This window comes from Buteo buteo, chromosome 24 (assembly GCF_964188355.1).
Source record: "Buteo buteo chromosome 24, bButBut1.hap1.1, whole genome shotgun sequence".
NCBI classification, from domain to species: Eukaryota; Metazoa; Chordata; class Aves; order Accipitriformes; family Accipitridae; genus Buteo; species Buteo buteo.
In genome coordinates this window covers 802,457-826,875 of record NC_134194.1, presented here as the reverse complement: position 1 = coordinate 826,875, position 24,419 = coordinate 802,457, and the positions used below count along the sequence as shown (strand labels likewise).

The following is a 24,419-nucleotide window of genomic DNA, read 5'->3' as shown; positions in this document are numbered from 1 at the left end:
TCATACTAGAGGATGCTGTGGTCATGCAAAGCATTTAGCATCACATCTGGTTGGGTGCCACCAGAAACTGCGTTGCCCGCAGCAGGGGCTGGCCAGGCTCGAGGCTTTGCAGGCTGGACTCGGGCACAGGCAGCTCCAGACACCCACAAAGAGGAGGAGTGCTTGGGGTAGCTCGGTAACTGTGACAGACCCCCCGCCTGGCTGTCATTTCTATTCGTCTCCCAGTCACTGAGCCTTTGACGGTCATTCTCAAGAGTTTTTTCCTACAGCCGCGAGGGCTCTTTTTACATGAAGTCAAGGGATTTTTTTTTCCCCCTAACATGACCACATGATTGCAAGAACCCAAGGCTTTAGAAAAAAAGTATCCCAACCCTGATAAGCTAGTGAAAGACTACAGTGTGTGGGACACCAGCTATTTGCTTCTTTCACTCTCCCAACAACCCTACTCTCCCCTTGGTAAAGGTCCATTTTCGAAAACTAACATTAGAAAAACACCTTTAAGGTTGTAGTGCATCCAGACTTCTAATCCATGCTATATTCTTAGTCACCAGGTGTTTTAATGAACACTTATTTCCAAGCATTTTATTTCCTGACTTCATCCTGTTTAATTTTTCATAAACCACCAAAGCAAAACAAGAACTGTTAAAACACCAAGCATCTCCTCTAGATTCAGAAAAACCAAGAAATTAGCTTGAGAAAAAAAATCCAATAGAATAGGCAGTCTTTACTGAAGAGCCCCCCAGCCCCTGCAGCTCTTCCAGCCCGCAGACAGCTTTGCCGCTGCGGAGCCTCCAAGCCCTCCCTCAGCCACAGCACAGCCCGGGAGCAGCAGGAGGGGTGGCCCGTCGTCCCATCCCTCCTCCATCCCTAGCTCTAGCAAAGAGGAATGCAAATATTGGCCACAAAACATTTAAGTTGGAAACACTGGAGCAGCCCAGGAATGTGCAAGCTTATGTGTACATTTGTCATCATTTTAGGAGGTTTATTCATTGTCCAATAGTTATTGCAGTTCATTTGTGCAACTACATGTTTTAAGTGTCACAATAGCTATAGACTTCAAGTTTATCAGTTTTTTTGCCTTAAGTCTCAGTATCTCCCCCACTTAAAAAGTAACATTTCAAAATATTCAAAAAAATCAGTGTTTAGAACCCAAACCTGTCCAGGTGAAGCAATGGGGACTGACCAGTGAGGTCAGTGGGAACTTGCACAAGCTCATCACTTTGTACCTGTTTCAAACAGAAAGTTGTGATGGATCAGAAACTGCTCTGTGGGCTGGCACACAAGACACCCAGCAGTGGTCAGGCTGGTGAAGACTCTACGTGTAATAAAAGTGGAAGAAAGATCTATTTATACCAAAGTTCCAACCCAAGTAAGTTTTAAAGTCAGTAGGGATCACCATTCACCTTGATCCCCTGCATAACAGACCAGGGAATGTTGTTGTCTTCTTTCTGCACTGAGCCCAAGAAACATTATAATGAAATGTTACAGCCATGTTACTATAAATGAGAAAATAGAAGTTACTATTTTTACATGTATATGCTTAGAAACAGTAGGATATATAATCTTCTCTTATTTGGTGATGGGTAGGAGGAATAAATAAAATACATACATTTAGTTTATTGTTCAGAGACACTTGTACAAATTCAGTGATGCTTAATATTTTTTCCATGATGTGAAGTTCATTTTTTAAAAAGGTTTTTTCAATTTAACATACTATTAGGGAGAAGAGAGAAGTCAATAAACAAAAAGATATCAGTTTTCTGTTTTGTATTAATCTTCAAGATATTTATTTTGTATTTCTGTAACTGAAAAACAATGGTTTAAAAACATTTTAAGTTTTCAGAAGTTTATTCACCTAAGTTTATAGCACTAATGTTTAGATCTGTAGCCTATAGGTTAATTAAATTAATTAGAGCCAAATGGATTATGGCACCTTATACCCTGGAAGTGTAAGTGGCAGAACTTGGCAGAACTGAGTTGCAGCATGCGTGCACTACCAAATTAGCTGGCTAGCGTGGTGGGGGTCACCAAGTGGGAAACACAGGCCTTGGTAAAGCTTTCAGTGCCCGATGCGTGCGGTATTCCATCCCGTGGAAGCTACTGTGTTACCATTAAAACTTTTTGCATGAAAAAAAAAAAAACCAGGAATGTTTATTTTCACTTTCTTATTTTGGGTTGCTGCTTCCACAGTTGGGAACAAATGGCAAGGAAGAGGAGGGTTACCTGGTGCTGAGGTTGGGAACAAGGGCTTTGCTCTCCAGCTCACCAGCCAGGTTCCAGCTTGAGCTCAGTTTCAGCTGGTCTGAGCTCAAGCTCCTGCTTTCTATTTTTTGATGCTCTTTGCCCCCAGCAGGAACTTACAAGCAAATATAACCATATTTAGCATTGCTTGACTTTTTTTTTTTTTTTAAGTGCTCTGAAATCTCTGGCCAAGAGGAAAGCGCAGCACTTCACTCCATTTTACATGGTTAGAAGCGAGTCCCTGGAGGGACAGTCAGAGCGCAGGGATGGGACCCTGGTCCTGCTTCCAGGCTCACCCGTCGCCAATGCTCTGTGGCACTACTGCTTTGCTATAAACTCTTCAGCCGCAGAATGAGTGGGTCGCTGCTGCTCTCCCAAGAACAGCAAATAAATCTGCACTAAATTTTCAGACCACAAGTCCCAGCTGAAGATGGCAAGTTAGGTTCACACTCTTAAAGCCACTGCTGGATCAAGAAACTGCTGTGATACGATGATCTGGTAGAAGGAGCAGGTTATTGGGCATTATATCCAGGTTTAACACAGTAAAGGGGATGAGAAGCAGCAGAGAGAGAGAGACTACTGTAAAATACTCATGCATTTTATTTTTAAAACCAAGGCATTTTGCATGGTGGGTGGTGAGGGAAAAGGATTGGATAGATAGAATCATGACTCAGGCTCCCTCGCTGGGAGGTTTTTTAACTAGGACACCCTCAGCTAAACAGCAGCGTTCCTGCGGGTCTGGTGGCAGCCCACGGCTTCAGCTCTCGGGTCACTTGACCGGCAGCAGGCAGCCAGCAGCCGGGACGACTGCCCAGTCTCCACCAAAGGTGCCCTGGAAGGAGCGAGTAGGGTTTACACAAGTGTCACAACCAAGTACCAGCTTCTCCACCTCATCCTGCACGTCCTACCGAGATCACTCCACAGCGAGAGTGAACTCATGGGCCAGATCCAGACCCAACCCATTGAATTACCCTTGGGTGCTGGGGTAGCTCATTTCAGCCCATGACCTGGAATCCTCTGCCCGGTACACTTTCAACACAGGGAAGACAGATTCTGAGGGGTCCGGGACACCCACAAGTTTCACTAAAAGCAGGACATGAGGATGCTTGGTGTGTGCAAGCCTTTGGCTGCGTCTCCTCCTTGGCTTGAAAGGGCTCCTTGTTCCCTGCCGCCCAATTACGCGGCAATGTATCTTGTACAGCATCCGCTCCGGGCTGTGCAATTCTACAGCAGCTGCACAGACGCACACAATCCTGCTCTTACAAAGTACTTTAAAAACATGAGTAGTTGCTTGGAGTTACCACTCCATTATAAAACAAATGCTGCTTTTGCCTCCACGCAGGAGACAGGGCAATTCCTTAGATTTAATGCATTAGTTCTGCTTTAAAAATGCATCAAGGTAACAGAATAGATTTTCAGATCAAAAAGGAATTTGGCTGCAGGATCCTGCACACACCAGTACAAATACCTGGGGGGGGGGGAGTGGGAGGGATCTGTTTTCTCTGGGACTGACCCCCAAATTTACTTTTCACTTTTGCATCATTTTAACGAGATTGCTTTTCAGCGCTGCGCTCCGGTACGCTGATGCTGGCTGCGGGCACCGAGCTGCAGCAGCATCTCTGGGAGAGGGGCAGCTGCGGGCAATGGGTGCCCTGACCGAACCCCCCCATGAGGGAAGAGCTCTCCCCCCGCAGAGACTGGCTGCCTGTGGCACCTCTCCCTGGCTCAGCCCGCGGGGGAGGCACCGGCACTGCCCGTAGCGCTGGGCAGTGCTGTGCCCCAGGCGTGGACCACCCAGGGCACCGCCAGCACCCACAGCCGAGGGGGGGCTGAGCAGCGCAGCCCAGCCCCAGCAGTGGGGCAAACACGTTTGTGTAATAATTCTGCACATTGCATGTCCCAAAATTCTTAGGGCTGCTGGACAAGAAAAATCGCAGCTGAAGTTCTCAGATCCCCAACAGATTTACACCAGAGGAAAAGGGGGATGTTTTCTAACTGCTCTGTGTGTGTGTGTGTGTGTATTTCAAAACCTTGCTTCAATTCCAACAAATTCCCTGTATTTACGGCAAATGCTAGCTCCAACACTGGACTGAGTCCCACCACACGTGGGGTCCAGGTGTCATCTCCTCTGCCTGCTGAACTGGTGCTATTAACTGGAAGAACGAAAAGCCTTTGCTAGCTATATCCCCAACAGCAGTGAAGACACACTTCAAAGTCTGTGAAACATTGTTCCAGCAGAAACAAAGGAGAAAAAAGTACGAAGTGCATAATCCTCAGAGTACCCAGGAGGGCAGTGCTGGCTCCCATCTGGGTATTCAGCTTTCTCTCTCACTGCTATTGCCTGAACTAAATTCAATAGCGCTTTGCTATTGCAGCCTGTTGCAATTAATTTGCGCTGCCTTTTGTTTGCAATTCAGGGTAAATACACCCAGCACAACACACCATCTCCAGCAGAACCAAAGCTCTTGGACCTTTGCTATGGAATCACATTGTTTAAATCTGTTTTGTAACAATAGTAACAGTACTTTAAACAATGTACTATTATTATAAAAACATAACGCTTCCTGTTCTGTTAAACTCATTGGTGAGTCCCTGTTTATGAAACCCCTGCAGTATTTAAGTGAGTTCTTTAAAAATGCCAAAAGCTGGGAAATAAGAAGCTCTCAGCCCTCCCACCGCTCCATGACAAGCGGACTGCCTGATTTGTACCTGTGAGAGCAGCTGGCACACCAAGAGAACCAAACTCCCTGAAGGAGGGTACTTCGGGTTGTACAAGGATACTTTAGGCTGCGTGGAACGGACGTTTGTAGGTCAGAGCTGTGCCCCCAGTTTTAATTAGCACTTGCAGCACTTTCTCATGACCCAGTTGATCCAGCCAAAACAGAAACCAAAAAAAGCAAACTGATCAAAACCCTGGGTTTGCTTTCTCTACAGAAGACCCTGGAGCAGGGAAAAGTGTGAGGCAGAAACCGCTACCCAGAGCAGGGTCCAAGGCTCCCGGCACCGCTGAGCTCCCTGCAGACCCTCCAGCCCCAGCGCTGCCACTGCACCAGCCCCGGCTGCTTCGCCCCCTCAGTTGTTTTGGGTCCGGAAGACCCCATCTCCCATGTATTCAGCCAAGGAGCATTATAAACCTCCCTCCATCAAATAAGTAGCCCAGCTTTTAGAGTGGTGTCAGAACAAAACCCAAAGAACTATTTTCAGAAGAAGTGCTCTGCGCCTTTGAATCTAACTCACGTCCGTAATGCAAATTAGTGGTGATGATTTTTTCCTCCTCACACATTATGAGACATAAAAGAAACCTGGAAGAAAGTAATGTGACCCCCGCCCAAATAAAGAGAAAAAAGGATGCAAAAACCCAATCTGCTACTAAAGAAATAAAACATCAAAAGAAATAAAAATTCTTCCTGTTAGACACATATCTCTGCTTAATGGATCAGAAATTACTCTAACAGCCACTGCTTAAAGATCAGAGGAGCAACAGCTGAACCCCTTTTATGCCACAGATAAAACACAGATCTACCTCCTCGCAGCTTTTAGCCGTGCTTGGGTACCTGGCCAGGGCATCTGCATTGCAGGTAGCTGCACTTCATTGCTGGAGCCTTTGCCCACAGGTGAGGGCAGTGGGAGGCATCGCAGACCCCCGAAACACACAGGGCCACGCTGATGGTTTGCAGGGAGGCTGCGGCAGACACTGCCCAGCCCCTCCTGGGTCACCCCGTGCAGCAGCTGGTGACTGGGCACCACGGGTGGGACAGGCAACAGGAACGGGTTCAAGCTTGCTGTTAACTCAGCGTCTCTTTGCTGTGGGAACTACAGAGGCATTCAGGGAGTAAGAAGCAGCCACGCAAACTCATACAAATTGCCTTGCTGTGGCAGACATCGAAGAGGCCAGTGGTCCAGCCCCCGCAGCAGCAGTGGTGGCCACACTGGCTGGCTCGTCATGGGCTCCCCTGGCGCTTTGCTGTGCATTGGAGAAAGGAACAAGAGCACACAAAATTAAAAGATCCTGTCTATTTTTAATGATACAGACACTCTGCGTATTTGGAGTGACCTTGTGGAGGAGGAAAGAAGATCCATGGGACTAGTGCTACCATTTTGCTTTACTTTATACCAGTTCCCTTTCAAGGATCTGCTTGCTCCTGCGTCTCCTTGCCACTGAGCTCCACACTCATCTCTACCACTGATCTCTACCGCCCTCCACATCTATGGAAAGGCATGAGTGCTTCCAGAGCAAATTACAATACCCACGAAGACTTCAGCATCTCGCAGTGTCACCACAAATTACCATGTGGATGCTAAAAGCCGTGCTGCAATAAGATCTCCAGCCCTCCAGTCCTTCTGATAACATAACTTATGCGTCACGATTTTACTGGAAGTAGCTTCAAGGGCCAATACTGATTTTTCCAGGGTGGAAGGTTTTTGTCAGGTGCTGGTGACATCACTCTCTCACTGGGCTCCTGAGCCCCAGCAGCCCAGTGCACTGCCCGTGTGCCAGGACGGGGGGCAGTGGGGGCCGCGCAGGGATGGGACGGGGCGGGAAGGCAAGGCTGCGGACACCTCCAGTCCCTTCACATGAAGCAGATGGAGCCCACAGCCCAGCTCTGCCACAGTACGAAGGTTTACCGCTGCCACGCAGACAGTTCAAGAACCAATCAATACCAATGGTGATCCTTTGACAGTACAGTACAAATATTAAAAAAAGACCATTCTGAACCAACCTCACCAGCAGCTGTTCCCAGGCAGCTCCCTCCAGCTCAGCAGCCAATGTGCATCTCCAGCTCTTGCATGATGATTTCTGCCGCTCCCCACTTCAGCAGAAAATAATTCACCAAAGGTCATGCAATCCTTCTGACACAATAAGGCATTGTTGACGAATAACTGTTTCTGCTTTAAACAAAATATAGATTCTGGATACTTTGCTGGTGCCACAGAGTCAATAATTCTCTCTTCTGCCTGTAAAGCCTGGAGGGATTAATAAACTGCTTTGAACTGAATTCCTGAGTAAAAGCAGCCCTCCCCAAGTCTCACTGCAGAGAGGTATTTTACGATGTAATATGTAACAGCGAGCATTCATTTCTCATCAGCTATATGGCTTCTATATAGATTTATTTTTTTTATATACCAGATTATTTATAACGTTAACCGAGGATGGGACTACTAACTTTGCTCCTTACTTGAGACCAGAAAGAAAAGAAGGCCCGTCCTTAGGCATTACCCAGGAAAGAAGAAATGGCAACGGGACCTCAGAGACATTCACCCCGTCAGCGGAGCAATGACTTCCAGCCAGGTGTGGAAACAGATGCCTGGGAGCAGCCCCAGCACACGGAACAGGTGACATCACCACACTCTGCACCCTGATGTCATACCAGCTCCCAACTGCTGGGATCACTCCTCGCTCCCCTCTTCCCCAAGCCCCAGGCAGCAGCAGGCTCTCAAATTAAAGCATTCAATTGAATCAGGTTTGAAGGACAGAGCCAAATCCAGTTGACAAGAAGTGCGGCTTTAGCATGTCTGCAAGGCAGTCAAGAGCATGTTCCTCCTATAGAGCTTTCCTTGCTAAAACACAACAAACCCAAACCCCGCCAGTGGGTGAAAAGTAGGCCCAGCATTTTGCTAGTGCCAGGGGAGTTTTCTGTTTTATTTTTAAAATGAAACAAATTTATCAAGTACCTGCAGAACAGACACAGAGAAGGAACAGGTTTCATGGTGCCTTGGTCGCCCACTGCTGCCTCCTTCATGATGTGAGCAACTCCTGGCTGGACACATAGAGGAGACAACTCCATCTAAACCTGCCACTTCTCTTGCATGTGCCAAGATGGGCAGCAGAACAGCATCATGGAGATGTAGCCCTTTCACTCTGGAAAACATCTGTAGAGAGAAATAAGTCTGCTTTCTGTCTGGAGCTGATTTTCCCACTGCTGACATGGCTCTGCAGTGCCAGACTCTGTCCAGCTTGGCATGGCATCAGGTAATGCAGCTGGTGGCACTTGCTGTTCCTCTGAACTTTTCCAAATTATTTTAACTTCCTTCTGAAAGAAAAGTTATTTATGCCTCACAACTTTTCAGAGCAAAGTATCCATGCATTCTCCTGAAGAGAGGAAAACTGAAGGGCACAGAAAGCCAAGGAAATATCCTATGGTGCTACAGCAGGGAACTGGAAGAGCTGGGAAATAAAAGCAGTAACTCTGTTCTTTATGGCTGTGAATTTATGTACTTCAAAAACTGGGTCAGTTAAAAAGAAGAAAAAAGGTTCCCTTTCCAGCTTTCTCTAACCAAAATCATAACATGAAGACTACGAAGGCCAGAATTTTATTAATAATGTGGGAAATCTAGTACCAAGAAAGCCTCTTTATCCTGTTACTAGCTCTTATTGGGAAAAAAACCACAAGAACCAGCATAGCAGTGACATCTCCTGGAAGCCAACAAACCATCATAATAAAAAAAAAAAAGCTCTGTCTTGCTCATTAACAATCAGTTTGGCTGATTCACTTGAACACTGAGACTGTAAGAAATACCACCATTGATTAACTTGCCCCTCATGGCAGAAAAAAAAAAAATCCAACCACATACAAACACACTTTACAGACCAGCTCTCCCAAACATCTGTGGGTAAGTCTTTGCTCTCTGGACAGCTCCTGAAAGAAGAAAAAAAAAAAAAAAAAAAACAGATTATGAAAGAATAAGGAAGCAATATTTATTGTTCTAAAACTTAAATTTTTACCTGCTAAGATTATCTGGCTGCTGCTTTGTCAATATATTAGATTTTTATTGCTGTAATCCCTGCTTCTTGGAACTAATAAAGGTGCCTTTGTACAAGGAAATTAAGGGAAGTTTTCTGATCAGCTTGCTTCACCCGATCCTCAGCTGCTCTTTGTGGAGCACTGGCAATCAAAATGCCCATACATGGGAAGAACATCCATGGACAAGTTACAAGGGGCAGTACAAGGGTTCTAGTTCCACAATGCATTGCCTCTGCTATCACATATCCAGTGTCAGACTTCTCATCCGAAGACAACAGAGCAAATCTTGCACCTGCCTCAGCCTATCCGGAAACCCCAAATCCTTCTTCTTGTCTTCTGTAAGAGATTTCTGCTTGCAGCCTTCGAGCCAAATTTGCTCAAAGGGAGGCAGCTGAACAAGAACACTATTTGAGCCCCCTGGTTTTGTGAGCACATTGACCCCTCACCACTGGAATCTTTGTCAGACTTTTTAAAATCCCTCTCCCCGCACTGACCCAAGGCACTGTCTCACACTGTCACAGTGTTTACACGCGTACCCACAACAGAGTTGGGTATGAAAGTCTCCCAGCACAGAGGGTATTTAAACATTCCTCCCTGGTGGCTGCAATTCCTCCTCCACTGAGTGCAGAGTTCAGATCAGGTTCCTGTCCCTGCGACAACAGACGCTCAGGAGGCTCCGCAATCGCAATGCTGAAATACCTTGTTTTCCTACCACCTGGCTGCTGTTAGGGAGGTGCTGGGGCAGCCTGGGACCTCTCTCACTTTCAACCCTTTGTACTGGAAAGCAACTGTTACAGAGCAAGAAATCCAGAGATGATACCTGGTGTGAAACAGCCACATACTGAACAGAAAAATGCAGTTCTCAAAGGCATGTACCAGAGCAGCACTAGCATAGGCAACTCGCCATCATGCTCTGAAAATGAGCTCCAAACACCTAATGAAAACAGCCACATATGAGAAGTGACACTGGATGTGTGTGCTGGGGTTTATTTTTCCAGTTTGGAAGGGAATTCACTCAGACTACACAGAAGTAAACCTTTAGCAAAGAACCAAGTCCCAGCTGCAGCGGTGAAGGGATGTGACAAGCACACCGCTGCAGCCGGGTCCCCACGGCTCCAGGTCCCCATGGCCATGCTGTGGCCAGGGCTCTTCTCTCCCAGAGGGTGCACTGGGAAGGCAGTGCCAGCTGCCTACCAGTCCAGTGTACCAAGGGACCGGCTCACCTGAACAAGCAAGCAGACACCTCTGCCCACCACAGACATTCCTCTTGCCTGTTGATATTCCAGCAACTTAAAAGGCCCATCAGGGCTAGGGCTGGCAAAGTTTTTCTCCCAAGACCCTGCAGCAGCAGGAGTATTTAGCCTCGACCCTTCCACCTGCCAATCTCCAGCGCCCAGGGACTGCCTTAGACTATGGAATCACCTTTTTTCCCTTGATATGCAAACCCATTTAGAGAACCACATGAGTATTTGCTTAGCGGGACTGCAGAGAAGCAATAGCAAAGGAAATCTCATATTGCATCTGTATAACCACAAACAAAACCTGCCTTTTCAAAGGAATACAGGGAGGGGCAGAAAACAGCACACTCAGCAGTGCTTGGTGCTCTCAGTACAGCAGTCTTTGGCTCTTGTGCTGCTCTTTCCTCCCACACTGTAACATATTATTAGAGGAAGTTCAAATGTTAAGCCATATGGAGCATCAAGAATTGTGAAACTGCCAAAGAGCAATGGTGCACAACAAAGTATGGTGTTTGTCACCAGCCATCTTCATGAATTTGCAGGCACAAGTCCTGAAGCTGTATGTGATGATTCATAACTCAAAAAAGGGAGAAAGCAGCCTGCAATAGTCCTGAAATTACCAAAAAAAAAATCACCATTTAAAATCTATGAAAAGACGACTTAACCTTTCTACTTAAAATAGATTTATGAATAGTTTTATTAAAGAATAAGAAAGGAAAAGTCAGTCTTTAACAGTGTTTGCTACAGACACTCATGTTTTAAGAGCCGAGAAGCATGGAAACTTCCATATTTAACCCTTTAAGAGTTCTTCAGCATCAAATTACTTTTGAACTGGTAGTCTGTGTAAAAGTGCCCTAATGGCGTTCAGTCACCTGGGTCATTGAAAAGTAAGATACAAAAGTGTGCCAGCAACTTTTTCCCCTCTATTACAGAAGATTCACAACCAATTTCTCTAGCCAGATCCTAGCCTATTTAGGAAGAAGAGGTATTCTTAGTGTAGCACTCTAGTTTACTTCTGAAAACACCTGCCATAGCTGAAAAGAAGATTCGCCACGTTAACATTCAGGATAACCATTTCTTTTCAAGAAAAGCCAAAGGGCCAGAGGAAAATAATTTTATTATATCCACGTTTAAAAGAGTAGGGGTGAACTTGCATGCAAAATTAGGTTGGTTTGGGTGGGCTTTTTTTTTTATAGAACAAATTCTCATCTTTTTCCATTACAGATGCTTTCAAAGTCACTCTATGAACTTTCTCCATGGATCAAGCCAGGTACATGCCAGTTTAATGAACTAGATAAACAATTGTGTCACCAATGTCCTTTGTCAAGCCATTCTCAGTAATGCGAACGTGTTTCTCGTCCAGGTCAATGTGGAAGATGGCTTGCTCCAGAATAGGCGTTTTCTCTGCTTCTTCTTTGCCAAGGACTGGAACACGGCGGGGCCCAAGCACAGGATCATCAAACCTCATCAACTTCACTTTAGAGAGATCTGCAGTGAAGAGACTGGCTAGTTAGGCTACAAGATCTACACACAAGCTATAGTATCAACTGAATTAATCAAAGCAGTACTTCTGTATCTGCTCCAAGGAAATAACATTCTCTCAGGAATAACATTCCTGTTAAGATTTACACCCACTGCAAAGATGTCATTCAGTGGTTATACAGCAAGTCACCAGCAGAAATGGGGATAAACCACACAGAAATACCAACTCCCAATACCACAATCTAAGCACTAACTTTGCCATATCTGGCTTTGAGACAGCTATGAGTAACTGAACAGTCATGGTATCATTTTCTGAGGAATGAACTTCAGAGACTGGGAGAACTGGGAAGGTGAGAGTTGTTTTAAACACAATTCCCTGTTAAAATGCACACTAATAAAAGACTGCTAAGCAGACTAGGAAAAATCTCCAGGAAGCCTGGGATCTTTCAAGCCAAGCCTTCCTCCAAGTACAACCCTCTAGCCCTTGTGCACCAACAGAACAGTGACACCTTCTGGAAAAAACAGAGTGAGAAAGTCACTGTTTAATATCACTTGTTTTCAACCATTTCAAAATATCCACTTAGCAGAAGGCCAGTAGATATGCATACACACCTACTATGTATACAGTGCACTTCCCCCTGCCTATATTTTGCTATGTACTTTATCATATATTTCTCTCTGAGTGCACCATCATCGGCATGTAGTTGTCTTTGTTCTACAGATAAATATAAACACAAGCTGTTGAAAGATAAAGAAAGAAAAAATTACTCTGCTGTCACAAGCTTTTGGATGAGGTCCAGTTTTCCTTTCATACCCAGCTCACAGTGCTTCAGATTTGTTTGATTCTTAATTCCTGCATTCTTCAACAAAAACACAGCTGCTATTCCTTTAAGAAAGCTATTTTCGGTCATTACACCAGCCAGAAACTTAATGCTTGTTTCAACAATGTCTGACATGAGATTTTATCATGCTATTCTGTGTTTTCCTAAAATATATTTCCAAGCAGGTGGATAAGTGGAGGAATGCTAAAATTATCAACACGTAGGTTAGGAAAAATATTACTTATTTCCAAGAAAACTCAAGAGCACCCCCCTGAAATACTGCTACTTACAAAGACCACCTTTAGACAGTCAAGATACCACAAACATTTAAACTGACCACAGTAGCACTCCTAAGAGATAGCCTTTATTCCAACTGCAACAAGGCAAAAAACAGGGAAGGGGCCAAGATTTTCTCAGTGCCACACAATGAGACAGTGACAAAGATGAAAACAGCATCTCTCCTAAGTGCACAACACCTCAAGAACTTACGTGGCAGCAGAAAAGCCCTGCATTAAGTTACTAGACAAAAAACTATTTAGAAAGTAATGCAGCAAGGAGAGACAAAGTAATTATTGGCAGCAATCAGGATTTTTTCCAAAAAAAGGAACCTCCATAGAGCTGGATTTTTTAGCTCTGATGGAATTCAGGTTCCTAAACTACAGTACACCAACCACTTCAGAGCACTCAACATGCTCCAAGTAAATATGCCATAGGAAAAGCAGCACTCCCAAGCTCTGCCTGGAGACCTTTACCAGAGCCATCACTGCACCACCACTGAGACACCAACTTCTGGTAAGCCAGCAGTGATGATGCTGTCAGACGCAGCAGCAAGTTCTGGCTCACCAGCCACTCTCGCTTGGGTCTCCACTACTGGCAACCAGCTAACACCAGAGGACAGAATAGGTACTGTTACAACAGCTTAAATGCAAAGTCAGGTTCACCAGTGATGAAATGGTTTTGTCCTAATACTTTCACACCAGAATCCACTATTGCCAGTGGACTGAGTGCTCTCAAAGAAATTCTTCCAGTACTTACTGTGTCTCTTCTGACTGCAGAGTTCAACATTTAACAGCTAAAATCAAGTATTAGGGCATAAAGAATACAAGAGTAGAGAGGGACGAAATAGCTCAGAGAACTCAAAAGGAGTACTAAACTACTTCCCACAGAGGCTGCTAGTTCGCGTTTGCCATAAACAATGGTAATTGATAGGGTATTGAGCAATTCTTCAGTAGTCCAAATTTTAGGTGAACAGTTTTCCACTATGAACCGGGACAGAAATTATGAGGAGCCAACATAGCAACTGTTAAATTAATTCACCTTAGGCTAAATAGAAAAATAAATCTGGTAAATTTTTTTCAGCCCTGGGCTCCATAGCAGTGGCAGAAGCTGCCTATAACCAGTTATGGAACTAACTTTTTCTTGGAAATTCAAAGCACAAGGGGAAATATCATCCATACTCATCTCTGGTTGGAACTAGGTTTCAGTGTACCAGTGGCAGAACAAGACTAATGAGGAAAACCTGTAGAGAAGCCTGCTTATTTGCATGTTACCTCTTTTCTTGTTCACTCAAACACAAAGCTTCTTGCTCCTTTCTAAGCATCTACTACAGCAGCACAAACTTCAGCAGCTTTCTGTTTCTACTTCTCTCCTGGGAATGTTAATCTAATCAGCATGTGATAGCTGTACATCTGTGCTAGTATTTTACCTTTGATTCCTCTGTCCATCTTCATTAAGCGCCTGATAACTGTCTCTCTATTGTCTCCTTGCCTGATTTCAATTTTTGTAGAGAAGTGGCCATTAGATGGTTGAGGGTTCACCAAAAATACAGACACACCGGGCTGTAAGAAAGTTAATACAAACTTTAAAGGAGAATCCATATTTGTGATCCAAACCTCAGAGGAAACATGAAACTAAAACAAATAAACATCTTCTATCACCAAATACTCTGGATGGATAAACTTCATTTAGAAACACTGACTGCCAGTGGCAGAACACAAGCACCCACCCAGCTCTTCAAAACATAAGCCAGAGTATGCACAAGTTTTTAGGACATATTTAGGGAAATCCATGAAATTTTTACTGTTGAAAAGTGCAGAGCTAGACACTGTTGTAGAGTTTCACTAATCTTACACATTACTCACTAATTCTTCCAAGACTCCATGACACAGCTGTAGGAATACTTTTGAAAGGTTTTATTTTATGCAACTGAATGGAATTTATTAACCCGTTATAAATAATGGATAAACACAGGAAGTATTAAAAAACACTTCAGGATTCAGCAAACAAGCAATATAAAGTTTCACATGGAAATTTGTAATACTTTGAAACAAGTATAACAAGCAACACTACAATTTCCAAATAACACCGGTGAAGTTCAGCCATACTTGTAGAAGACCATCTCAATCCTTTATTTTTTGGCCTGTGTTTTAAGCAGAATACAATCTACCTTATCTAAACAGCAGTAGTCAAGGCATATGGCTGAAAGAAGTACAAGAGTATGCAAATGCTCAGGTCGCTTATTTTTAACAGTCTTCAGGTCAAATCATTAAATTGTGCTGACTGGAAGAGCCTTAAAGCTAAGGTACAATCCTAGTCACATTTAGGGCTCTGTACAAACAAAGGCACAATAAATCCAGCTTTCACATCAGATTAAAGTTTTTAAATGGGATATTGGCTTTTGTCTGGGTTTTTTTAAATTAAGTTTTCAGACTTCCAATATCTGAATTTCTGATTTTACCTCAGTTCTGAATATGGAAAATGGTTTTCCAGGACAGCAGTCGTCTTTTATTTTATCTTCTGCTTCAGAAGCAAACTTCACTTCAATGTGATCCAGCTGTAAAAAGAAAAAAAAGGGGGGGAAGGAATAAACAGGAGTTTAATCGTTTTGGAGGGAACAACAGGAGTTACCAGACCTATCAAAGAACTGTTTGCATAGTAAAGCGGAAAGTAAATGTGCATTGACATAAGGCAACAACAGCACACCTAAAATCACAAACTTGTTTGGAAGGGACCTCTGAGGGTCACCTACTCCCTGTTTGAAGTGGACTAGTGCCAACTAGTCAGCCTCCAAGGACAGAGATCCCCCACAGACAGCCCAGCCTCTCCAGGTCGGCTGTTCCAAGGCTACACTGCTGGCCTCTCCTCATGTCCCATGTCAGCCTCACAAGTTGCAACTCCAGCAGTAAATCCCGGTTACTGTCCCTTGTTTGACTATCAGCCCACCACCAAGAAAGCAGTTGGCTTTATCACCTTTAACTCTCTTAAGTAGCAGAAGATTTCTCTGAGATCCTAGCCCACCTCCTTCAGCCCCTCGCTGTAGGTCACGCACTAGGGTAGGCTCCCCCCAGACATCTTGACAGCCCTCTGCTCAACAGCCACAAGTCCTCAAAGCCTTTTTAAACTGGGAGTGTGGAGTGGGGGAGGATGAGAAAGGGGCACAATACTGACACGTGGCCAAATTTGGGCTCAGCAGAGCTGGGTGGAGAGGGATGACTTCCCTTGACTTGCCAAATCACATCCTATATAGGTAACGCCTTCTAATGTAGGTCTACAGGCAGCGTGGCTCATTTGCAGTGACAGCACATTCACGTTATGTTTACATTAATCTTGACAACCCCACAGTAACCCCAAAGTCCTTTGTAGCAGAGCTGATGGCCAGCCAGCACCAACTTATACAGTAATATGGGGTAATTCTGCCCTGGTACAGAACTTGAGAACTCCTGTGAAACTTCCGGAGATTTGATAGCCCAGTTCTCAAGTTTTTCTAGATTCTCCCACATGAAAGATCCACTATTTAACTGCTCGATCTCCCAGTTCAGTGGGTTTTGCAGACTTACAGATATTTTAAAATAAAAGTTGTTGCTCGCTCTTGACTTCCCTCTGATGTGGGACAAGTCCAATAAAGCCACATTTGTTTCATACTGTACAGGTTACAAAATTAAGTTTTGCAATATATGTATATATTTTCTAATTCTTGAAACAGTTGCTTTTGGTTTTGTTTTTTGGGGGTTGGGGGGGGTTGGTTTGGGTTTTTGGAGGTTGGTTGGTTGTTTTAAAAACAAAACCTGACTGAGCTGTCCCCTCATTAACATATTGCCTATTGAACTAAATTCTGGTTATCATATGAAGCAGTGTAACTCCTGCTAGACTGGTATCCATCTTACTACATACCATAGTTTTAAAAGCCCTGCCCATAACTTGCTCCTTGAAGAGGGCAAGGTAATCTGCTAAGTTAACATGCTATTGTATGAGTCCAAGGATACAAGTCTAAGGACTCTGATCATTCTTGATAGTAATACCTTGAAACACCTCCTTCTCATTTCTTCTGCTGAAAAAAATGTAAGATACCAGTTGGCTCAGATAAAAACATCTCTTCAAAAGCATCACTGGACTTCACTATCACAGATACAACCAGTCCTGCAGTAAAAACCACCTCTGTTTTGTGGGAACATGTTTGTATACTACACACCTACCACCGTGTCTCATGCCTATATTTAACAGATTTATACACCTACATTTGACAAATTTAAACAGCAAGGTTGAAATACAGAAAGTTGATAAAAAACAATTACTTGAGCAATGTACACTCAGAAGTTAATGTAAACAGGCTTAGAGCCTTAGGACAGGCTGGTCCTCCAGCTATTCCAATAAAAACCAAGGAATAAATATGCCAACTATGTACCAACCTCCAGGGAATTTGTCAAATAGACAATATTCTCCATAAGTACTGCACGTTCATCAAATTCCAGTTCCAGATCAAGAACACGTGAACCATTCTTCTCCAGATTTTCCTTTCAGAGGAGGAAAAAAAAAAAAAGAAAAAAAAGGCTTAAAACCCTCTAAACTGTGCAAGTAAAATGATGCTTCCAAATAGCAAACTGTCTACATTAGTCATGAAAAGAATAGGCTTTTAACTATGAGAGCTCTCTGCTGGCACAACATGCTAACATAGGAGCAATAATTTTCTTGTAACAGGGTTTCTTCTACAGGGAGTTAGTGACACTGATGGGAGGAGTAAGAGCAATTAGAACACATTTTTAATATAAAATTGAGAAGGTGTTTGACATTCAGTTATTTATAATCCCCACTTAATGTGCAGGTTGAGAATTTGCAAAATCAGTCAGCATTTCAGTGGTATTTCACAGCAGGAAATTCAGTCTTATGACCTAGTTTAAAATAAAAGGACAAGCATACAACAACTGGACATGTTCACAGCAGTCGTAAAACAAGTTCTCTGCAGGGAAATAACAACTACTTTATGTGTTAACATAAAAGTAACTTAATTAGTCCAGAAAGCCAACAGCAACAGTCACAAGAGACAAAGTATTAAAGGCAATATAAAAACCACGTGAATTTTTTTTTTTACCAAAACAGAACTTCCTCTTCGGAATTTAATCTGTCCCTTTCCTGCTTTCATATGCTAAGCCAGCTGTTTCCTTTGAAGCTGTGCTTTGTCAGACTCAGCATGGTTGTGGTTTCCTGGTTTCCTTGTCAGTTTAATGTGAAAGATTCCCTACATTAACACTGAATTGCTTCCCTTTGTAAATCACAAAGTTTCTTCAACATTTAAGCCCTCCTTTGACGAATAGGAAGCACAAGCAGAAATGCTCCTTGTACACTGGAATTGCTGAATAATTGGTTTCAAAGAAAAACATACTGATCTAGGGAGTCTGAGCTCAGATGTTTCTACATCTTTATGTGAAATTCGTTACTGCTCTTTAAAAGTGAAAGAATCAATTACCAGGTAAGCCTCAGCATGCCAACCCATTCCCTGTGTGCACCAGGATCACTAACTATTGCCAGACTAAGGACATCAAAAAGCAGGGATGTTTCAGACCTAACACACTTGTAGGACTGAAAGCTTGTCTGACCTTTTTCAACTGTATCAGTTGATCTAACGCATCACTACATTTCTTTGCAAACTTATACAGGAAGCTTCACAGCTGCTTTGTGAGCTCTGTTCCTCTGAAGGCTTCTGAGCTACCATGAAAAGGAATAATTAGAGTAACCCTAAAGAGAGGGCAAAAGAGCACCTCCATTTATAAAACATGGCAAAGCTTACAAATAGAATACATTATTACATGCATTTTAAAAATCAAGCTAAAGATTAAGAAGAAAAAGTAGTATTTTTACACTCATTAAGATTTTTTCCATTACTAATCCATCTCAACTTCTACAGATCATGAGTGGAAGTCAAAAGGCTTTAAACCCTACTCTGCTTCCCATGCCCCCCAACTTTTTTTTTAATTTAAAATTCTGCTTATTCTTTGCTTCTTGGACTTACCTAGTTGCAGTATTGAATTTTTATCTACAACAGCAAACACAAAAAAGTTTCTTTAAAAAAAAAATGCAAGCCAAGATTTTCATAGGCTTGCATAACTCTGGGAAAATAATAATGAAATACCAGAATATTAGTGATAAAAACATAAGAATGATACACAAATTGTAATTCCATTCAGGGCTCAGAACAGTCCCTATTTTCCTTCCTTGAATGTAGGCAATCAATTATCTCTAAGCTTGTTCTTAACTTCCAAATGTTAAGCATTTTGATGTCTCTAGAGCAACACCTTATTCTTATTTCAGCACAAAAAACTGGAAAAGTCAAATATGGTGAGTTTCAAATGTAGAAGAATCCACGTATATTTGAAGCACAGATTATACAACCTGCAAAATACACAAGCCTCAACTAGACCATTAGTCCACCTGGGCTAATTCAGGTAGAGACATTTTTATTACATCTTTCTTCCAGCAACATCAAAGAACTTTATAAACAAAAACATGAAGATGCGAAATAAGCAAGGGCCAGGACTGAAGTCAAATGTTAGTAGGAAGGAGATCCAGGAATGAAATAAAGGAAACAATACCCATGCACCAAGTTACAGATTATCATTGCCTTTGAGCAACATGTTTCATTCACAAAAGCTTTTTCTATATAAGAACTGTCCCTCTGACACTTACTTACCTTAATCATGGCAACAAAAGGCATAACCTTCTTCATATACTTCTTCAGCTCTGGCAAGGTGTTAAGCTCACTGGCAATTACTTTATTATCTGGCAGCTGACCTCCATTGACCTAAACATTGATGTACATCCATTAAGAAGTGTAAGTACCATTAAAAAAAACCTTGCCCTTTAATATCATATACCCTTTGTGCTTTCCCTTAAATACCAACTAGGTTTGTCACCATCATTGATTCCACATATAATTTTCTCATCCATTTGAAACATTTTAAAAGTAAAATTTTAAAACTTTGACCAAAAAAACCCAGATAACTACTGCCATTGAGGCAACTCAGTATTATTCTGCATTTTCTTTATTCTTTCTGGTGACTACGTATTAATATACTTAAATTTTCTACTAGAATGCATTTTAAATCCACATTTAAGCCTTATCACAAGCACATTTAAGTGCTAGTCTCCTGAATTTTTTGGGTTTTACATTCAAAATTTAGATATTTGCAACAATCCTGTTTAGTGCATCAGACCAAACAGCAGATTTTTAACGCTGATGCAGAAAAAAGCGTATAGAATGCCCAAAGTTTAATACCCCAAAAACAAATTTCACATGAGGAATATTGCTTTATCTCAATACAAGTTGGAATAGTCATCGGTCTCTAATCTGTCAGCTACAATACTGATTTGTTCCAGCTGAGAAGGATTGTTCATCAAGATGCCAAAAGCCACTCTCGTCAGTTTCCCCATGTCAGAAGCAGATTCTTCTGCTTTCAGAAAAGCTTATTTCTTCTACTTATGACTGATGTATTCCATTTCAATGCATTTCTTGTAACATCACTGAATGGCACACACCTATTTAAGGACCAAAACAATGCTTCTAAGCCCACTTGCATAGTAAGACAGCATTAATCTGTCAGTCAACAATGTTTCCTCATAAATATACTTGGGAAGAAGAACATTTTAAAAGCTAACCACTTACAAATGAAAAAAAAAAAAAAAACCCAGAACATGAGCCACTTTTTACTCGAGATTGTCAAAAAACAATGAAATTATGCTGTCAAATCAATGACATTCCTTGGGACATTTCATTAAGCACCAAAATTTATTGGACAGTTGTAAAAGCATAAAGAAAATTAAAACTATCTTGCTTTATATTTAAATAATTCAGTAACAAATTACAGCTTATAAGCTTTTTATAGATAGAAAAAAAGCACCCACAAAAAAGCAGGTAAGCAGCCCAAAGAAACATGAAAGGATGACCACCTGATAGTGCTTGCGCAGAACTGATAAGGTGGTGTGCTGCCAAGGCGGGTAGTTCTTTGCCACATAGATGGTACAGTGAGAAGGCTTCTGGGGAGGTTCTTTAGTACTTTTCTAAGGAAACAAAGAAAATTAAGAAGGAGTCATGAGGCAATACAGAATCATCAAGTACACACGCTTAAAAAGATGACCTAGTACACTTCACCTTTCCTTTCACAGGTGCCATGTAGTTCTTGAGACGGAGTCGGAGGTCATGAGCTGCTTCCATGAGGTACTGAGAAGAGCGAATTAATACTTCATCCACAGGACCTGCTATTGGCCATGAGGCTCTCATGATGGAATCGGGCTTTGAAGAAAGGAAGAAGTGACATGCACTGAGATGAAAACACATTAGTATCTGGTAGGTTTTCAATCCATTATAGCTTGACCAGAAACTGAAGTTTAGACAGTTTGAAACTCAAGGAGCACCCACCTGTAACTAGGTTGTAAAGGAGTAAGTATACAGCCAACAAGCACTTATTTGCAAGTGTGTTAAGGACTATTGATACAATTACACCTGCCATATAGCTACATAACTTCATCTACAAGCACAAGGCACTAAAAAAAAAACAACTAATTTTCATGCATAAGTGTAGGAATAATGCAATAATTTGGGTTAATTTTAGATCACAACTGAAGTGACTTGTATTAAAGCTGCATATATCACCACAGTAACAGGCTAATTGTATGTTCACTGTCCTATGGACAATAAGCCACTATGGCTCTTCATATTATAAGACATACATTTCTTCTACTTGCATATGAAATAGATACATAAGCCTGATAGAAGCCTTACTAAAAATCAGTGAAAAACTTAGATCCGAATCAAGTGACAAAGCTGAAACATTAGTACCTTTCCCAGCAGTGACCAGATGTGCTCACATAAGTGGGGACAGATAGGAGCCAACAGCAAAGTCTGAACTTCAATGAACTTAAACACCAGCTCTCTGTGCATTCCTTCTATCGCCAGCTCACGATATTTATCTTTCGCTGCCTGAAACACAGCCAATGCAATCATCATTAACCCATTCCAACTGCCATGGAGAAACGCTTAGTAGAAAACACACACAATCCTTTGCTCTAATATGCCTTTAGAATGAAAGCAGCTTAGAACTCAATAATGGATTATTACAAGAACTGTATTTTCCTGAAGCACTTGAGTATGAATTTGTCAGCTGGCCATTTGATTTCTTGCATTAATACGGTACTTTAAAAAAAAAAGTGTTTATTGGCACAGACATAAAAGACAAAAGTATCCACAACTGTGTATCAGGTACTATCACCCTGAACAGCTTGCATAAAGTTACTAGTAAGTACTAAGAAAAAGGCAATGAATATGATCTATCATTATACATATAAGTCAGCCTACTTAATCATATTCCTGAATACCATAAAGAAGCCACATAAAGGAGTCTCTGTAATTCATTAAGTGAAGCGGCATGGTTCAGCAGACATTCTGGAGACATGGTTTATGGTATATCAAAAAGCACTCTGCTTTCAAACAATTTTGTTGACGTATTATCTGGATTTCTTACAAAGAGTTCCTTATTACAAAGGAGCTAAAGAAAGGAAGCACTCTTTTTAGTAGTGTCTTCTTTTTAAGCCGTTTTTTGCCCATATTAGATATCAGGACTATTTGCAGCATCACAGTTGTCTTCCTCTGGACCTTTGTAAAATGACACAAGCAGACCTTCATAATCTCAGATTTATTCCATTAAAGTACTCTTGTTTCTTGGCACAATTCTGATTCCAATTCAGCTGTATAATTAAGGATCAGAGACATCAGGATCAAAAGAAATCCACAAAGTAACATATACTAAGTGTTAGTTTCTTACACCTAAAAAGAGACCTCCTACCTGAAATTCAAAGAAGCCAGTTTTCAGAGCTTCCTTAAACATCATCTTCTCATAATTTTGATCTGTCTTCACTAGGCCTGCGCTCATTTCACTAGGGAGGGAAGGGAAGTGAAAATATCAATATTGCATAGTCTACCCCACATAATGGCAACATTGTGTAAAACACTATCAATGTCACCAGTGCAGCACGATTCCATAGCCTATTATGTAACGTGGTTTGTTTTATGGAATTCATTAATTTGTAGGAAAGAAAAATAACTGCAGAGATACTCCTTGCAAGAAAAAAAAAAATGGACCAAACTGTATTATTAGCCTTTGTACAGTACCTGGCAAAGACTCTGTCATTGAAGGTGTTGGCAGGACCACTTCTTAGACTGTCTCTGTTTGCAATCATCTCCTTTACCCACTCCACCCATGTGTAGAGACGAAGAATACCAGCATCTGCCATGGCTTCCACAAAGTTGGCATCTTCAACAGTGTCTCCAGCATCAGCCAAGGCTAAACGCATGCCTGAAAGAAACTGGATCAGCTAACACAGCTGGCATGCAATTATCTGGTAGACATAGATGCAGATGCAGAAGGCATGGGAGTCAAAATGAATTACAACTAAGTTTTCATTAAGAGTTAATAAAATGTAAAGTAAATTTACAAACTGCCTGGCCAACTAGAAAGAGATGTCTCACATAGGATGCACTTTACCCAGGAGAGGTACACTGCTCTCCTTGGGAAGGAAACCAGACAGACACCAAGAACCAGGAGACTACCTAAATCACTGTCCAAAAACAAGAGCATGCAAAAAGAAACATCAGCATGCATGTATACACACCACTGCATCAACAGTATGTCTTATGTTTTAATCTCTTAAGCAAATGTGGAAGAATTAAATAGGCACCCCTCTAGGTCTCAACACCAGGAGCAGTTCTTGGTTGAAACAGGTGTTGTGCTAACATGCATTCCAATTTTCTAAACAGAGTTCAGCTTTTCAAACAAGAACAGGTGGTAAGCAGTAGATTTATTGCAATTCAGTACTCCAATAAACCCACTGCTCCTTTGAGAGCAAAACATAATTTTAGTCATTTTGGCATAATTGAAAGCCAGATGCAGGTCAGAACATACTTACCATCTGCAGAAAACTTGTCAACAGCTTGAGTTAGGGTAAGAAAGTTGCCTGTAGATTTAGACATCTGAAAGAAATAGAAGAGCCTTTATTTTCTCACACATCCATTTTGTTGTTGGATAAGCAAGACGGATGCAACAAGGGTTTGGGCAAACCATTGAGAAAGTATTTTCTCATGAATCATAGCAAAAACAATTTGCTAAATCTGAACTACATCTCAGCAAAAGCAGACTAAACTTTGCAAGCACTCATCTAACTCCTGAATGTTGAACTTGTCTTGACACTTGCACACCTTGTTACTACTAAGGTCCATATACACCACAGCTACAAGGAAATGGTAGCTGCCTTCTGCAACATTTGGGTTCCACCCCAGACTTGGTCAGGCTTTGAAAAATGGGAAAATCAGTACCAAAATTTAATTTCAGAAATTATCTAAAATAAACTTAAATACTACTTCAAAATTGGCGTTTTCAGCTTATCCTGCATTGATTTTTCAAGGACTCTCGTGAGGTTTTTTTGCTTTATATTAGAGAGTCTCCAAGGCCTAATTCCTATGTTCAGGCACTTTTAATTAAATTCAGTTTCAGAACTTGCATACATTAGCAAGTTATTGGCACAAACTTCTTCCTCTCACTGCATCTACTCCAATGCTTAACAAAGCTAAAATT

The 24,419-nt window shown here is 42.0% G+C and overlaps 1 protein-coding gene across 2 annotated transcripts in view; it reads right to left on the bottom strand.

Moving 5' to 3' along the window:
* Positions 1-11,318: 11,318 nt before the first annotated feature.
* The window catches only part of LARS1 (leucyl-tRNA synthetase 1), a 34,587-nt gene continuing 21,486 nt past the window's right edge, over positions 11,319-24,419 (bottom strand). For both annotated transcript variants that reach the window (XM_075056254.1, XM_075056253.1), the window contains exons 22-32: positions 23,755-23,818; positions 22,961-23,144; positions 22,635-22,725; positions 21,632-21,772; positions 20,945-21,085; positions 20,743-20,853; positions 19,487-19,597; positions 17,211-17,315; positions 15,263-15,358; positions 14,231-14,363; positions 11,319-11,710 (exon numbers count right to left, since the gene is read on the bottom strand). In XM_075056254.1, the coding sequence (XP_074912355.1) occupies positions 11,505-11,710; positions 14,231-14,363; positions 15,263-15,358; positions 17,211-17,315; positions 19,487-19,597; positions 20,743-20,853; positions 20,945-21,085; positions 21,632-21,772; positions 22,635-22,725; positions 22,961-23,144; positions 23,755-23,818 (1,383 nt within the window). In that variant the 3' untranslated portion in view covers positions 11,319-11,504. The remainder of the gene's footprint in view (positions 11,711-14,230; positions 14,364-15,262; positions 15,359-17,210; positions 17,316-19,486; positions 19,598-20,742; positions 20,854-20,944; positions 21,086-21,631; positions 21,773-22,634; positions 22,726-22,960; positions 23,145-23,754; positions 23,819-24,419) is intronic.